Consider the following 18898-nt stretch of genomic DNA (forward strand, 5'->3'; position numbering starts at 1 on the left):
TAATGGTACCCATATGACAACTCCCCCCCCCCCTCACACACACACACTCACCTTTATACATACTTCCAGGTACATGAGGGACTTGAGTGAACACAAGAGGACCCATGAAGGTGCCAAGCCACACACTTGCTCAGTGTGCAACAGAAGCTTTGTGAGGAGGAGGGACTACACTCGTCACTTTAGGGTAATATTTACTCTCCCTGCTTCTCAGCAACCAATGTTGATATAGATTTAGTGTTTTAAAGAACTATAGCTTGGCAGATGAGTTATTATGTGATTGTTTGTGTTGTTTTATGTGGCATGGTAATAGCAATGAAATTACTTTATTTGATTTACCTACTTAACCTGATGTGATTTGTTATTATTTTGTAGGAACAGCATAGTGCACAGAGGCACCAGTGTCAAGAGTGTGGTGCCACTTTCAAGCGCCGCATCTATCTGGAAACAGTACACATGCGCACCCACCACCCACCCTCGCCAGAGGTAAGATGCACCCTGTACTGGTTGGTGGTTGGTGCCTGTGCTTTCGGAGCTGGACAGGAAGCAAGACTTGTATCATGGTTAAGGTTGGAACATACATCATAGGTTTGATGGGTTGTCACTCCGTTGACCACTTTTCCCATGACAGATTGGAGATGCAGCACAACAGCAGCAGCAGCAGAAAAATGGAGAGTCCAGTATAGGGTCCAGCAACCGAGAACCCAAGGAGGGAGAAGGCCACATCTGTCGCATCTGTGGCCGCACCTTTGCCCGAGCCCGCTACCTCACGGCACACTTGCGGACACACTCCCGTCGGGCTAACTATGTGCGGTGCCCTAGATGTCCACGCATGTTTGTATCAGAGCAAACTCTCAAGGTGTGTGTGTGTGTGTGTGTGTGTGTGTGTGTGTGTGTGTGTGTGTGTGTGTGTATATTTACCTAGTTGTATTGTACAGGGTTTGAGCAGGGCTCATAGTGTCCTGTCTCCATATCTCCATTTATCAAGTTTTTCTTTAAAGTTATGCACACTATGTGCTGTGACAATTCCTTTATCCAATGCATTCCATTTTTCCACCGTTCTGTGTGGAAAACTATTTTCCAATATCCTTCACACACTGCCTCATCCTGATCTTTTCATGTCCTCTTGTCCTTCCATCTTCTTCTGTCAACAGTACCAGGTCTTCTTTGTCTATCTTTTCAATATCGTTTGCTATCTTATACATTGTTATTAGGTCTCCGTGTTCTCTTCTATCTTGTAAGGTTGGCAGTCCCATTTCCTTCAGTCATTCTTCATATGTGAGGTCCTTTAATTCTGGCACCATCTTTGTAGCAATCTTCTGTATCCTTTCCAATTTTCTTATATCCTTTTTAAAGCTCGAAGACCATACCACTGCTGCATATTCAAGCCTTGGGCGTATCATGCTTGTGATGATTTTTTTTCATCATATCTTTATCCATGTAATGAAATGCCACTCTTATATTAGTCAACATCTTATATGATAGTCCAAATATCTTGCTTATGTGTTTATCAGGGCTCAGATTTTCTTGTATGATCACTCCAAGATCTTTTTCCTCTTTAGTCTTCATTATTTGTTCCTCTCCCATCAAATAGTTCCATACTGGTCTTCCCTTACTCTTTCCTAGTTCTATTATGTGACATTTCTTGGCATTAAACTCCAATTTCCACTTCCTGCTCCATTTATAGATCTTGTTTAAATCTTCCTGCAACAGCAGATAGTCCTCTATGGTTTTGAGAACTCTTAGCAACTTTGCATCATTAGCAAATAAATTTACATAACTGTTTATCCCAATGTGAATGTTTTTTTTTTTTTCTTTTTTTGCAAATAAATTTATATAACTGTTTATCCCAATGTGAATTTTTTTTATTTATTTATTATTTTTTTTATGAAACATTATGGGGGCTAACACTGACCCTTGTGGCACTCTGCTAGTTACTTTACCCCAAGATGAGTATATATCTCTGATCACAGTTCTCATTTCCCTATCCTTCAAATAATCTCTTGTTCATTCGAGCAAGGTTGCTCACAGTCCTCCTATGTTCTCTAGTTTCCAAAGTAGACTTCCGTGAGGGACTTTATCAAAAGCCTTTTTAATGCCGAGGTATACTGTGTCCACCCATCCATCTCTGTTTTCAAGTCCTGCAATAACTCTCGAGTAGAAGCTTTATAAGTTTGATACACGTGACTTCCCTGTCCTGAACGCAAATTGTCTGTTCAATATGACTTGCTCCTCTTCTAGAAATTTAACCCATTTTTCTTTGATAATTATTTCACATAACTTCCCTATGACACTTGTAAGTGACACTGGTCTGTAGTTAAGTGGTTCAGTTGCCTTTCCTCCTTTAAATATCGGTATTAAGTTGGCTCTCTTCCATTCTAGTGGAATTTTCCCTTTATTTATTGAACTTGTAATTATTTCCCAAATTGGATCCAGTAATTGCTCTTTACATTCTTTTAACATCCAGCCTGATACACCATCACCCCCATTGCTTTTCTGACTTCCAACTTATCCAATAATCTTCCAATATCATCTTTGTGCACTGCAATCTCCTGTAATCCTTGGCAATCCAATGTCCTATTAGGTTCTATGAAATCATCTTCTGCAGTGAATACCGTTTTGAAGCTCTCATTCATTATTTCACACATTTCTTTCTCTGTTTGGTATGTCTTCCCTTCTTTAATTATTTTTTCAATTGTTTCCTTATTCTTTGTTTTGTCGTTTATCAACTCGTAGAAAAGTTTGGGTTCATCTTTGCTTTTATCCACTACATCTTTCTCAAAATTTCTTTCTTTCTCTCTCCTTACTTTAATATATTTATTTCTAGCATCTTTGTACTGCCGTTTGTTATAGTCATTTCCCTTTAAGAGTTTCTTCCATGCTTTATCTTTTGCCTTTTTTGCTTGTATGCATCTAACATTATACCAAGCATGTATTTTTTTTCTGAACTCTATAAACAGGAACAAACTTTTTTTACTCATTCATTGTATTTCTGTAAGAATATATCATATTCCTCTTGTACAGTCTTTCTGCACATAATATTACTCCACTCAATATCAGCAAAATAAATTCTTAATTTTTCAAAATCTGCTCTTGCATAATTTAATCTCTCTCCTTTATAGTCCTCTCTGTAACTCATCTCATCTTCCTCCTGCATTTGCATCTTTAATGTCACATGATCACTTTTCCCCATTGGACTAAGGTATTGTGTGATTGATGGGGGCTCTGGTTTCTTTGTGAAAACTAAGTCAAGCAACAATGGTTCTTCTTCCCCCCTGTACCTTGTTGACTCCTCCACCCACTGGTCCATTGTATTAACCAAAGTCAACTGTAACACTTTCTCGCTCTACTGTTCAGCATTATCCATTACCTCCATCTCTCTCCAGTTTATTTTTTTACAGTTAAAGTCTCCAACTAAGAGTATTCTTCTATCTCTTCTTATCATGTTATCTAGGTACTTTATCACCTCTCTTTGCATATCTTTATGTTCTTCTGATCCCCATGTATTAGTCTTTGGTGGAACATATGTAACTATAATTTTTCTTTTCTTCAAATCTTCTGTTCTGATTGTTACTCCCATTACTTCCACTTTGTCCTCCCCATATTGCACATCCTCCACACATATATTACCACAAACCATTATTAGCACTCCTCCTCTCCCTTTATCCTTCCTGTCCCTCCTCTTTAAAGTTGACATGGATATCTCTTCTCAGTTTTGTTTCAGCGATGCACATTACATCTGGCTTTTTCTTTTTCAAATAATCCCGAACTTCCAATATGCTTCATAACAAGTTACTCTTAATTTATTGCCTCCTTCACAATCTCTTTTTTCCTTAGGTACCACTGCTTTAGTCTCATATCCAGAACCCTCCAGTAAAAATTCTTCTCTATCTCTGTCCTTTCCTCATTTTTTTCCTTAGCTTCACTTCTTAGCACTTTCTCTTTTTCCCTTTCCTCTAAGTTCATATCTCTTTTTATCCATATATCCTTGTGTTCAACATCATTGGCCAGCTTCCCTTTTCTAGCCATAATTTCCTATACAGCCACTTGAGATCTCATTCTCATCTTCATTGGTCTCCTATCCCCGTCACTGTATCTTCCCAGCCTGATCACTTCCTCCACCTCCTGGTCAAATTCTTGTGTGCTGTCTTGTACTCATTTGATAACAGTTTTGGCCAATTCTCTTTCTTCATGTTCTCGTGAATTTATTTGGATTTTTCTTTTCCTTCATCCCATAAATCACAAAGCTTTTTTTCTTTTCCACTGCATCCCGCACCAAATCTTCCTTCTCCTTGATAACTTCAATTACAGCGACTTTCATGTGTGTGTGTGTGTGTGTGTGTGTGTGTGTGTGTGTGTGTGTGTGTGTGTGTGTGTGTGTGAATGAGGAGGATGGTTAAAAACACAGCACCACTCACCACCAATCCAGTCAAGCATTATAATCTCATCCTTTGACTAGCAGAATGTTGTTACTTTTTTTTTCCTTCTTATCCTGAATTAGTCTTCAATTATATATTCATTGTTGGCTTCATATAGATTTTTTTATGACTTCAACGCAATATACCAGACTGAATTTTGCAACTTTGTGCTATACCTATTTCTAGAGAGAATTATACACTGTACGAAGACATGATGTAGCTTTTTCTAACTGATTAATCTCTCTCTCTCTCTCTCTCTCTCTCTCTCTCTCTCTCTCTCTCTCTCTCTCTCTCTCTCTCTCTCTCTCTCTCTCTCTCTCTCTCTCTTTTGTCTGATGACTGAAGACATTGCCGGTTTGCTCCCTATGACAGGTGCACCGCAACACTTTCCACAGCCGGGATGCTGCAGCAGTCGCGGGGGAAGCATCACACCCATGATGCAACGCAACACAGCCTCAGTTATGTTCCATGGCAATCATTCACACCATCCAGATGGTTGGTGGTGCCTTGCTTCACTCATCATGTGCCACTGTCTCTGTGCTTCATCACTTACGGGCTTCCAATAAACATTTTAAATATCCCATTTCAGAACTTGTGATTTCTGACAATACCTACTACATGGAAAGGGAAGACAATGTTAATTTCAGTGGTGGCAATTAGGGGGAGTTTGTGGGGTCTTTAACTCCCCCAATAATGAGCCAAAGTCTCCCATCAGGTGCCCCCCCCCCCCATATTACTACTAGCATCATTAGAAAAAATATGACAGTTGTCCATGATTGCATTTAGTGTTATTTTGTTACAACAAGCATTTAATACAGAGTATATAACTACTATATTTTCTTCCATTTTTAGACCCCCCAAAAAAAAGTTAGTGGAAAATCTCTTTTAACTTTCTATTGTTTCCCACAATTTTCTCTTCTTTCCTCAAGTTAGATTGTTAGATCAGGTTTCATCCTTTGACAATACGTACATAACTCCACTTTCTTTTTTATATTTTTGCCTCTTAAGTTAATTTTTCCTTCAATTTTCTATATTTTTTACATCAAACAAAATTAGATGAAATTAACTTTCAATGTACAACTTTCTTATAGTTTCTATAAGTTAATTTTTCCCTACTTATTTATACATTTCCTCACATCAAACAAAATTCGAACATTTTAACTTTCAATATACAACTTTCCTTAGAATTTCTGTACTGTAAGTCAGTTTCTCTCTATGTATTTCTACATTTCCTCATATTGAACAACATTTCATTAGGTTAAGTAACAATATTCCAGTTTTAACTTCCTTTCCTTATTTCCTTAAGTTGATTTCTTCCCATTAATTTCTGCATCTCTGGATTTTCTTGACACTACTACTACTACTACTGCTACTGCTACTGCTACTACTACTACTACCGCTACTGCTACTGCTACTACTACCACTACTACTACTACTACTACTATTAATCTCAAAGCAGTCTGTTTCATTCCTTCACATCAGCAGTAAACTACAACTACTATTACTTACTACTTTCACTACTAAGTGTAAAGATATTGTAGATGATAATAAAGATAACTGATAAGCCGTGAAATGGTAAAAAAAAAAAAAAAAAAGTTAATGAGCAAAGATACAGCTCAAGCAAAATTAGAAGCCCAGCCTCGAGACCTGTGTGTTTGGAATGTCAGTTGTCAGTCTTTGCTACTGACTCTTTAACAGTTGTAGGAGACAGACCCATGCTCATCTCAACTCACTTCACTTCTCGTTTACTACATTCTAGTTAAGTATACCCAATGTAATTATATAAAATAGTCTCACTGTGATGTACTTAACCAACCCAAGCATCCGCACATCAGGTATTTCATATATATATATATATATATATATATATATATATATATATATATATATATATATATATATATATATATATATATATATATATATATGCTGCCAGATCCACATGTTGTGTTTGCTATAGTTACTTCCTCCCTAAACACATTAGTAAGTCGTTGATTCTTTCTTGACTACCTTTGCCAATTAAAGAGAGAGAGAGAGAGATTCTGGGGTGAGGGAGTAGGGGGTTTAGTAATGTATGTGTCCAGTCAGAACATTGTCAAACCACATCTTTAAATTAAGATACTACCAAGCTCCATCCAAGTGATGGATTGGGTGTCTAACATTCGTTAATAGAGTATAGTTGAAGTTCTAAGAGTTTTTAAAGGTGTTTTTAAGGTTTTAGTGACAGATTAGCAATATTTATGAATTATTATGAGGAGAAATTAAACACTCTTGGGAACCCAGCCTTGGAAAATAGTCGTGTTGAGAGAGCAGAGCATTTTTAAAGGTATTTTAAGATTTTAGTGACAGTTTAACAACATTTCTGTTGTAGTGAGAGAGCAGAGCATTTCAGAATACGGCTCTTTAATAGTGATACAGGTTTTCAAGGGTATTTTTATGGTTCTAGTGACATGTTAACGAGAGAGAGAGAGAGAGAGGGTATTCCTATGTTGAGTAGCCCATCTTTCTCTCTCTCTCTCTCTCTCTCTCTCTCTCTCTCACACACACACACACACACACACACACACACACACACACACACACTACACACCACGTAGTGTAGTGGTTAGCACGCTCGAATCACATTCGAGAGGGCTGGGTTCGAGTCCCGGAGCGATGAGACAAATGGGCAAGCCTCTTAATGTGTGGCCCCTGTTCACCTAGCAGTAAATAGGTATGGGATGTAACTCGAGGGGTTGTGGCCTCGCTTTCCCGGTGTGTGGATTGTGTTGTGGTCTTAGTCCTACCCGAAGATCGGTCTATGAGCTCTGAGCTCGCTCCGTAATGGGGAAGACGGGCTAGGTGACCAGCAGACAACCGAGGTGAATTACACAAACACACACATCAGCAATCATAATAATAATAATAACACTGCTGCTGCTGCTACTGCTGCTGCTGCTGCTCCTACTACTACTACTACTACTAAACACACACACACACACACTCATAATAATGAGAATAACATTGCGCTGCTACTGCTACTACTACGTACTACTACTATGCAGTCCTCACTCTTTCATTCCTCATTTCTTTCTCCTATCACTACACTTTATGCATTTCAGGCAGGCAACAGCAAGAAATTAACAATGAGAATTGAAGGAAATGTTGACGAGTTGACACTGGGATGGTGGCGGATTAGGGGGGGTGATTGTATTGGCCTAGGTGATGGTGGGTGCCAGGCAGTCAGAACGGAGTTATACATAACCATTGCCTTATTTAACACAGTAACGGGGTATTTATATATTTCGGTGGTTGATTCTGGCTTTACTTAACTCTCTGGGTCTTGAATCACAAGGAAGTGCAGGCAAACATTGGTGGACTGACCTGGAGAGGAGGCACAACTGAATTGTCCGTGGCCTAATATTTACATACATAATTAGTCTTAAGTATCGCTAGCAGAAAAAAGGCGCATAGACTGGAATGCACTACATTTTTAGATGCAACAAATATTTTAACTAATAACCAAAATACACCAAAATGTAATAATGTAACTGAGTCGGTTGTTTTCAAAACGAAATCCAACGAACAGTCTACATATATTCCAAAATAACAGCTAGGGCCACAAATACATATCATAATGTCGAGAAGAAAAGGAGAGCCACACTACTTTTACATTACATTTTCTGAATACAAAAATTTTTTGCTTTCTAACCAAATAAAAGAAAAAGCAGATTGTTCCTTGTATAAAGATTTTTTTTTTCTATTTTGGTACCGTAAATTTTTTTTTTAATGTGAAAATACGAATAGTAAGACAAAATTTTATGGAATATTATTACTTGGATCATGTTTTTCATATCTTTTAAGTGTTATATCAAGCAACAAAATAATTCTAGGCGTGGTGATTAAAAAAAAAAAAATTATGCAGTGACTTTAATGATATTTTCTCGATAAGCAAAAACACACCTATGCTTGATCTTATTATGGCTTGAAACTTGCTTTCCTTTATCAACAACAAATCATATATCAGAACAATGCCGTCTCCATTAATAAAAGAGAAACATTCTTACCGTTATGGTGAGATGGGTTCTTTTAGCACGTTTGGTGAGTGGCTCCCCCTCCCCTGCCCTCACTTTCACACTCCAGCTCCTCCTCCACCTCTTCCTACACCCAGAGCCCCGAAAACATCTAGAAACACATTTAAAACCCGAGAAAATACGTTTAAAGAATAGATTCTGTAGCAGTGGCAGCTGGACGGGCAGAGCGGGGCACGGAGCTGGGCGGGTGCTAGACAAAGCTGGAGGCCTCGAGGGGATCAAGCGGTGATTGGTAGAGAGGTTGTGGGAGCGGGCTGCAGTACATGAAGGGTCCGGGTGCCCAGGATACCAGGGGATAGTGGTCTTCTATGGTGTTGTGTGGTACGTTATGGTGTGTGATATGGTATGTACGTGATGGTAATGGTGGTGTGGTGTGATGCTGGTAGTATGGTGTATGATGGTAGTGGTGTGGCAGTGGTGGTGGTGGTGTGGTATGGTGTATGATACGAGTAGTAGTGGTAGTGTGGTATGAAAGTAGTGGTGGTGTGGTGTGCTGTGGTGTTTTATGGTGTGTGATGGCAGTGGTGGTGTGTTGTGCTGGTGGTTGTGGTGGTGGTGTGGTGTGGTATTGTAATGCTGTTTTTCTTTTTTTTAAGAAAATAATTATGAAGATTTTCAATTTTTATTTTAATTTTTCCTAATGGTAGCGATATGTAGCTGAATCAAGGCACTGGGTAAATTTTTAAATGGTTCACACTAGAATATAAATTCACAAAACTTTGCAATAAACTAATGGAATAATATTAAGAGAACTTTCTCCCCACAATCAAATTCGTCTTCGCTTACAGTCCAGCTCACCAGAGAGAGGTTATCTCACTTACCACGGACAAAACGGACAAATGCGTGCACGACCCTATCCGTAGGATGCAAAAGTCCGTTCTTTGCAAAAGTACGTAAATAAAACTATAAAATGTACGTAAAATACGTAAAATTTTCTAATTTTCGTTTTTGTTCAAGCTTAACAGCCACTGGAAGAACCTTTCGATTACGCTTCACTAGTTTACTAGGTTTAGGAGGCATTTTGGATAGGTTAAGCACTCGTGGGAAGGGTACAAATGCATAAAAAAGCCGTGGTAAGCACTAGACAATGTTCGCTGTTGGTTGAAAACGCACGGACTGAACATTAAACAAGGCAGCCAACAGCTGATGACGCGACCGACTCGCCACCTACCGGACAATGATTTGCCGGGAACGGACAATCGCGCGCATTTTAATATTCGTCCGTAGATTAAACCGGACTCCAGAATTTGTCCGTAGTTTCCGAAATCCGTTGATGGGAGGTCCGTTGTTTCGAGGGTCGAGTGTACACACAAAAAAACAAAAAAATCACAGAGTATAATTCTTTACTTCACTCAACATTATGGCACTATTTTCACTGGCACGGTTCTTGCACTGACATGCGCCACTCGCATTTATTTTTTCAAGAACATTCACTAACTGTCTGTGGGACTGAACACCCAGTTTGTTATGGAGGAGTGTACCAGGTGGTGCCACTTCACCCTTCCCTGTTCTCTTTCAACACCACCACCAACACAAAAACATCACTTCTCTTGATTTCACTAAAAACTAGCCTAACAAAGCCCTACACATGGATCACGCACAGAGAGAGGGTAGCCATCTCTATCTCCTCCGATGGAGAACGAGATGGTACTGTGTAAGTAATTAAATAATATATGTGTATAAGCACTATGTTTCATATAAAAGTTATGTTAATTTTACGGGAGCGAGGAGCAACTGACCTGCTCGGATGGAGAATGAGGTGGTGTTTGGGAACCACACCACAGTCATCTCTCTCATGGGTTCAAAATTATTAGCTGTCATCACAATAAGACTGGCGCGGACGTAATTAAAAGTTATCTGATTGGCATTACTATTGAAATTACATTAATGAAAGACATAAGAACTTAAGAAAAGAGGGAACCAGCAAGATGCCGCCAGGCCTATAAGAGACAGTCCCAGTGTGCTTAAGCTACCTAATTCCATCTATCTTCTCCATCCATGAACTTATCTAACCTTCTTTTAAAGCTCCCTATTGACTCAGCCCTGACTACATGACCACTGAGACCGTTCCACTCATCAACCACTCTGTCTGAAAACCAGTTTCTTCCCATTTCTTCCCTAAACATGAATTTTTCAAGTTTAAACTCATTATTTCTGGTTCTGTCCCCGCTACTGATCCTAAGAACTACATTCATGTTCCCTCTATTAAAATCCTTATACTACTTAGATACATCTATCAGGTCTCCTCTTAACCAACGTCTCTCTAAATTAAGTTTTTTTCAGTCTCTCTCATCATAGGGAATATCCCTCATTTCCTGTATCATTTTAGTCATCCTCCCTTGCACTGACTCCAACAGAGCTATGTCCTTCCTGAAATAGGGGGACCAGAATTGTACCGCATAGTCAAGATGTGGCCTGACCAGCGCCAAGTATAATTTTAGTATTACTTCAGGACTCCTAGATGCTTTTAACACTTCTAAAAATGAAACCTAATACTTTATTTTTTTGGGGCCTCAATACATTGCTTCCTTGTACCGAGATCGGAGCTAACTATGACTCCTAAATCTTTCTCATACTTGGAACTTCCTAGTGCCACGTTATCTATCGTGTACCTATTGCTTGGATTATCTCTACCTATGCTCTATACCCTGCACTTGTTAATATTGAACTGCATTAGCCATCTATCTGTCCATTCTTTCATCCTATCCAAGTCAACCTGCAAAGCCTTGGCATCCGAATCGGACCTAACTAATCTACCTATCTTTGTGTCGTCCGCAAATTTACTGATATCACTATTAATTCCACTATCCAAGTCGTTGATATATTAGAAATAATAATGGCCCTAAAACTGAGCCCTGTGCACCCCACTAACTACAGCAATACTCCGCTTAACTAACAGGATAGGGGATGTCAAAGCTGTTCGTAGAGCGAAAATTCGTTAAGCGGACGTAATTTTCCCATAGGAAATAATGGAAATAGGGGGGATGCGTTCTGGGCTGATCCCCAACATACCACATGGGTAAAAAAAAAAAAAAATTATATATACGTACCTGTACCATTAATAACCAAGTATCCCCAACATACTGCGTATATATATCTGACTTATACGAATTCCCCACCCCCCAGAAAAAAATAAACTCAAGACTTTCGAAAGATGCAGGATTTATTTATTTGATTTTGTGGGAGTTAAGATTTTGGGATTACTATTGTATCTCCAAAATCTTCAGACCTAAATTACCAGATGGTATAGTTTATTTTTTGATAATTAAATACCCTTCCCATCAGGAAGCCATTTTTAAATGTCTTGTGTGATTGTGTCATAGCCTGACACGCCCTACACAGTACGTGACCAGGAGTCAAGTAGGGAGGTGTGTCATTTAGCTCTCTAATTTTTACCTGACAGGTATAAGTTGACGGGAATTAGAATGAGAAACATCAAGAAGAGAAGACAACTAGAAACAAACAAATGTATTGTTGTGAGACAGTTGCTGGCCTCCCCTCTCCCCTCCGTCATTCGTGTTATCTCCCCCTCCAAGATCCTGCCTCACCCCATGCCTCACTGCCAGGCTTCTCCACCATCTCTCTATATCATAAGACTGTTATGATCTTTTCAAACACTTTTTTTTTTTTCTAACTGCCTTCACCATCATAACTTTACATGACATAGCTCTCACAATAACACTATTACAAAAAATTATGTTGACAGAGGTAGAAAGCTGTACCAGACAAACAATAAATACTTCACTATCATTATCTCACTTCAACACACTAATAATGACTCAGATAGTGTCCAATTTAGCAGTGAAACAGCAGATTGCCATGACGCTGCTGATGGCACCTTCCCAACCCTCACATTTTCTAGAGAAGCAGGTACCTTATATGTTATCATTTTATCATGCTCCAGGAAGTCATTATTGTATACACAATCATTTAATGTGCTTTCATTCATTGTTTTCTTTCCCATTCGGGTTATGTATGTACCTGTTTTTCTCAATTTATAAGGGGTTGGGAGAGGAAATTCCGCGTATCCGGATATTTCGCGTATCCGCCAGGGCCTTGGCTGCTATAATCCGGATACGCAGGCGATTTCTAGTAGTACATGGGTTAAATAAAATTGTACCGGTGTACCACTACTTTTATGACGTCATATGAGTCATTGGAAGTTAGAGGAGCTACGTACAAATTATCTCACTGATAGCTCCACTGTAATTTGTGCAGGAGAGTATCAAAGTTCGCTGCGGTGAGGTAGAGTCTAGCGTATTGTACTAACGTGGGTAACGTGTTAAGCGGCGAAAACACGTTGTTAAGCGGACCAGAAATACAGATCAACCTTTTCATTCTGCGGAGCGGGAGAAAGTGAGACCATGATCATGAGTGAGACAGAGGCAGCCAATACCAGCACCAGGAGCGCTAGAGACAGAGGCGGGGAGCCAGCCGATCACAGCAAAGCTGCCACGTTCGGTCCCTCACCCGGCAAATTCAAACCCAGAAAATTCGCTAAAACTGATGTGATTGTACGTTATACGGACTTTTGGATGGAGAACGAGGTGGTACTTGGGAACCACACCACAAACATCTCTCTCATGAGTACAAAATTATTAGCAGTCATCACAATGGGGAGTTTTCAGAACTAGTGGTCGCCACCAGATGGCAGCACCAGGGTTGTCCCCTTCTCGCTCATAAGAGCAATATTAGATATACCTACACTGTCATTCTACATACATAGATATGCAATGAGTTTATATAACATTTTTCTACATAATTCTTTCAAAGTAGTAACACATGTAAAACCAAACTCTATTCATGAACAAATGTATACAAGTTGATTTTCTAGTGAATCAGCAGTTTATATTTATTTGGTCATCTCAAATTTCCAAAACAGCACACCCTTGATCGAAAATGTAATAATCCAGACGACAGGAGACATAAAGATAACGTGTCTGTGCTAGTTAAAAGTCCAAAATTACATAGATCTACTTCCTAGTACATGAAAACAGCAATATGAATTAAAAATAGGCAACTCGAGTGTCCTGTCGATAGTAATGCTGTATCTCTAACCAAAACAAACACCTGACTCGCCGCACTGGTTGAACCTGGGAAACATGTTATACAAGAAGTTAATTCTTTTATGTGGTGCCCATCTCCACTACGCCGTGAGCAATGGATTACGGTAGCTGGACACTACAACAGCTCGTCTGCTCCTCGATTACTTTGCCATGTCGCTTGCTTCGTGAGAAGAGATGCTAAAATCCCCACGAAAGTAACTAGATCCATTTATCACGATTTTACTGACTATGTTGTGTCATATTATATAGCGCAGTCTGATTATTTATCTTTGTCATTGTCCAAATCAATAGATTTTATACTTATAGTATCCATTATTTAAGATATTGCTAGCAGTTTACTAGATAATCACAAAAAAATATTTCTGTTTTGACCATATTCTCCCTATATTATCCACACAGGATATTTAATAGTCGATACATCATTTCAATACTATCATGATAATCAATATTCTATGCATCTGTACCCAGCTGGGATTTACTACAACAATATTTCAGCTCATGTCACTAGGGGACAACCGGCGGCCATGATAGTTCTGAAAACTCCCCATAGGACTGGCGCGGATGCAATTAGAAGTGATTTGATTGGCATTACTATTGAAATTTCATTAATGAAAGACATATTTCCGAACAGCTCAGTTCTCCCTCTACCAACTGGAGTGAAAAAATCACGTAAAAATTTCTGATTACATAGCAATGGGACCGATCGCGATCTGCTATGTAGGTGCCTTCAACCGCCAGATGGATTAATTATTTCACAGCAAGTTGGTCAACTGGAACGTACTTTTCTGCACGTTTTGTAAATATTAAATGGTTTAATGAAATAGTTATAATCTTTCTAAGAATGTACTCGTGGCATATAAGCTAAAAAAGTGGAAATATTTATATATATATATATATATATATATATATATATATATATATATATATATATATATATATATATATATATATATGTTGAGCGCTCTTCTTTACCATCTCTATTTCTGGGACAAAAAATAGAAAAGATCATTAATAGGTAAAGCGTAGTTTTAATGCCTTTTTCTTTCCATGAAAATTAATATGGATTATATTCATACAGAAAATCACAACAATTAATAGTTTTAAGAGATTAACAGTATAGATTATATTGTCTAACATACACCGAGATTGTTCTATCGAAACGTAAACAAATCTAGCGTGTTAAGAGCCACCGCCACACTCGCTACACAACGACTTCACTATGGATAACACTATGGATATTAGTGAGGATGAACTTAGAAAATGGACAGTGCCAATTCTGAGAAACTTTCTGAGTTCAAAAGGCATACCAAGTTCGCTTGTTGTGATTCAGTTAGGAAAATTCGGTTTCGGTAATGTTGGCCAGGTTATTTCGTCACACACTCCGAATTTTTTTTTTTATAAATGCTACTCAGTGATATTTGCTCTACGCTTTTTTGAATGGAGCATTATCCTATGCAAAAACTCTGACAATTTTGTGATAAGGTACATCCATACTTTGCACCATTAGGAACATATATTTGCATATTTTTATGTCATTTTCAATCGGGACACATAGATGAATAACCAAACGATTATATTATGAGATATGTAGGCATGAATATCAGTATATTTATTTTTTTAATAGGGCTTCCACAAGAGCGACAGTTTGGCGCGATAGGCAGGACCAACTTGTGAATTAAACCAGCTGCCGAACAATGAAAACTACACAGATCGCGATTGGTGCCATTGAATTTAATTAGTGCTTGTAATACACGGCTGGCTACCGTCTCTCTTTCTCTCAGACAGACAGGTCTCAATACGGTATGCCTGTACGTCTGTATGTCTGATATGCCCATGTGTGCTTCCTAGTTATATTTATAACCTTGATAATTAAAAACTTAATATTATTGTCCCCGGCACTACAGTATGTTGTATGATGGTAGTGGTGGTGGTGGTGTGGTGTCTTATGGTGTGTGATGGCAGTGGTGGTGTGCTGTACTGTGGTGTGGTATGGTGTGTGATGGTAGTGGTGGTGTGGTCTACTGTTGTGTGGTATGGTGTGTGATGGTAGTGGTGGTGTGGTGCGGCGGTGGTGGTGATGGTTTGGTGTGGTGTGTGATGGTATTGGTGGTGTGGTATGGTGACTGCTATCAGATGAAATGACACGCGCGCGCGCGTGTGTGTGTGTGTGTGTTTGTTTGTTTGTTTGTTTGATCTGCTGCAGTCTCTGACGAGACAGCCAGACGTTACCCTACGGAACGAGCTCAGAGCTCATTATTTCCGATCTTCGGATAGGCCTGAGACCAGGCATACACGACACACCGGGACAACAAGGTCACAACTCCTCGATTTACATCCCGTACCTACTCACTGCTAGGTGAACAGGGGCTACACGTGAAAGGAGACACACACAAATATCTCCACCCGGCCGGGGAATTGAACCCCGGTCCTATGGTTTGTGAAGCCAGTACTCTAACCACTGAGCTACCGGGGGCGCGCGTGTGTGTGTGTGTGTGTAGTACCAGGAATAATAATATTTAGCTTTTAGTTATTAAGGTCATAACTATAAATGTAACGATACACACGTGGATACCAGAGATACAGACATACAGACGTATGGACGAATTTGAGATATGTACCAGGATCTGTCGGTCTGAAAGAGAGTAGCGAGCTCATGAATTAAAAAACATTAAATTTACTCGCTATGTAATCAGAAATTTTAGCGATTTTTTCACTTCAGTAAGTATAGAGGGAGAAATAAGCTGTTCAGAAAAGTGTCTTTCAGTAATGTAATCTCATTAGTAATTTCAACCAAATTCTCTGTAATTACTTCGCACCAGTCCTACTGTGACCACCGTCCAGATATACAAGGTCTTCCATCCGCGCATCCACGGTCACGTGTCAATATGACTCGCTTTTAACAGATGGCGCGCGGGTAGCAAGTAGTAAGGGGTTGAGGGATGGGGGGTCCATCAGCGGGGAGGATATATATATATATATATATATATATATATATATATATATATATATATATATATATATATATATATATATATATATATATATATATATATATATATATATATATATATATATATATATATATATATATATATATATATATATATATATATATATATATATATAGCGTCTATAGCGTACACGATACAGGAGAGAGAAGACCCACAAAAGGACGGTTATCTTCATTATATTCACTTCACAACGTTTCGGGAAAGTACATATCCCATCTTCAGGTACAAAAGGGGGCTGTAAAACCACACGTAAAAAGTTGAAAAATGACCAGACGCAGTGGTCCTGTTACTTGTTCCTCCAACAGGTAAGTGGGGAGGGCGTTTTTTTTTTTTTTTTTTTTTTTTTTGCCATCACCCTGTCTTGGGTATTAGGCCATTTTTATTTTATTGTTTTTTTGTGACATATTTCTTTAAAATTAGGTTTTTTATTTTATTTTACATATATACAGTTTTTTATTGGTTTATTCATTTATTTATTTTATTTATATAGTTATTTTATTTATTTATTTTTTTTTTTTTTTTTAATGTTAACATAAAATATCCACACACATTCTCATGCACGCTTCATTCACACAAGGATCCTATACCTATCTCAAAACTATTGTCCTTTGTCAGGGCATGGGGGAGGGAAGGATAACTCACAATCACACAGGGTGGCTACGTAGCATCACTACGTATTGCATATATACATGAAGGGAAAACATTCACATTAGATCACGCAAAATTGGAATCATACACGCTTTCATACTTTTATTTACATACATATATATATATTTTCAAATATTTACAGAGTGGAGGATAAATAACATAATATATACACATAAATCACAACTCTCTGATTAAATTGGTCTCAGTCAGATAGATCATCAGTCTATCGACCACATCCGGATGTTCGTCACCCAGAAGGGTGGTTTGAGTTAGCGGTAGGCCGCGACCCCGGCAATACGCCGCCAAGGGCCGCCTTTCCTCACGATAACGCACACAGTGAAGCAGGACGTGCTCGACAGATAGGGTGATATTACATGTGGAACACTGTGGTGGAAAGGTGTTGGCGATGTAGGGGAGCATGTGGGTGGGGAGGGTGCAGCCCATCCTGAGGCGTGCGAGGACCACTTCCTCTCGCCTTGTGGGGCGATTGGAGGAGGCCCACTCGCCCAGGATGGGTTTGGTGGTGTGGAGGTGGAGGTTGTCCCAGTGACTCTGCCACAGGAGTTTTGCTGATGATTTAACAACTGAGAGACATGACTGCAGATCCCGACGGAGGTTCCACGCTCCCTCGAGCTCTGCAGCAGACCGTGCTAGCATGTCAGCCTGTTCATTCCCGCGTATACTGGAATGTCCAGGCACCCAAATCAGTGAGAAGGATTTACGACATGAATTTAACTTATTAACGATGTTGCCCTGGATTTCATTTGTATCCGTGCGGCCGGACTCTATTGCCTGAAGGGCTGACATAGAGTCCGTAAAAATTATGATTGAATTATGAGGTGAATTTAAAGCATAATCTATGGCTTTTTCAATTGCAAAAATTTCAGCAGAAAACACCGATGTATGGGTAGGCAGTCGGAACCTGAGGGCACATTCACACGACCACACACTTGCACCCACACATTCACCTGTCTTGGAGCCGTCTGTGTAGAGATGTAGGGATGGAGGGAGGCCAGCGACGAGGGCCCGGAAGTGTTGGTGGAGCTCCGCCTCGGCAAGAACAGCCTTCTTCCCCGGAAGCCAGCTCTTGATGAAGGTGGTTGTTGATTGCTTCCATGGGGGAAGAGTAGGTAGCACCAGGTGGTCTGTGTCGTCCAGTCGGATGCCGGTGAGCTGGCAGAGGGCGTTCAGACGCGTCGCGACTGGACGACAAGCTGCGGTGTGGAGGTGGTGGTGCTGCCATATAATTTTGGTTGCTGTTGTGCCGAGGGGAGCCTTCCGGGCTGTTTTTATCCCAAAGGATAAAAGCAGGAAATTGCGACGAATGTCCAAGGGTGGTATATTGGCCTCTACCTCCATCCGCGCCACACGAGTGCAGCGCAGGGCTCCAAGACACATTCGCACACATTCATTCTGCAGTACATCCAATCTCCTCAGTGTTGGTTCCGACGCAGACCCATACACCAGTGAGCCATAGTCTAAATGAGAACGAATTAAGGACTTGTACACCATTAATAAAGATTTTCTGTCTGCTCCCCATGAAGTACCAGAAAGGTATTTGAGGACATTGATCTTTTTACGACAACGAATGAGCAATTCATTAACATGAGTCTTCCAATTGAGTCTGCTATCAAAATGCAGACCCAAGAACTTGACTGAATTTTGAAACGGTATCGGTTGGCCTT

General features: G+C 39.6%; 1 protein-coding gene across 5 annotated transcripts in view; it reads left to right on the forward strand.

Annotated features, from left to right (window-relative positions):
* Nucleotides 1-4998, forward strand: part of LOC123514808 — a 28728-nt gene extending 23730 nt beyond the window's left edge. For 4 of the 5 annotated variants that reach the window (XM_045273002.1, XM_045273003.1, XM_045273004.1 and 1 more), the window contains exons 15-18: nucleotides 70-184; nucleotides 373-483; nucleotides 629-856; nucleotides 4788-4998. In XM_045273002.1, the coding sequence (XP_045128937.1) occupies nucleotides 70-184; nucleotides 373-483; nucleotides 629-856; nucleotides 4788-4853 (520 nt within the window). In that variant the 3' untranslated portion in view covers nucleotides 4854-4998. Of the gene's footprint in view, nucleotides 1-69; nucleotides 185-372; nucleotides 484-628; nucleotides 857-4760 lie in introns of all 5 variants that reach the window. The other variant, XM_045273006.1, reaches the window with a different exon arrangement.
* Nucleotides 4999-18898: the final 13900 nt, after the last annotated feature.

This window comes from Portunus trituberculatus, chromosome 38 (assembly GCF_017591435.1).
Source record: "Portunus trituberculatus isolate SZX2019 chromosome 38, ASM1759143v1, whole genome shotgun sequence".
Classification (NCBI taxonomy): domain Eukaryota; kingdom Metazoa; phylum Arthropoda; class Malacostraca; order Decapoda; family Portunidae; genus Portunus; species Portunus trituberculatus.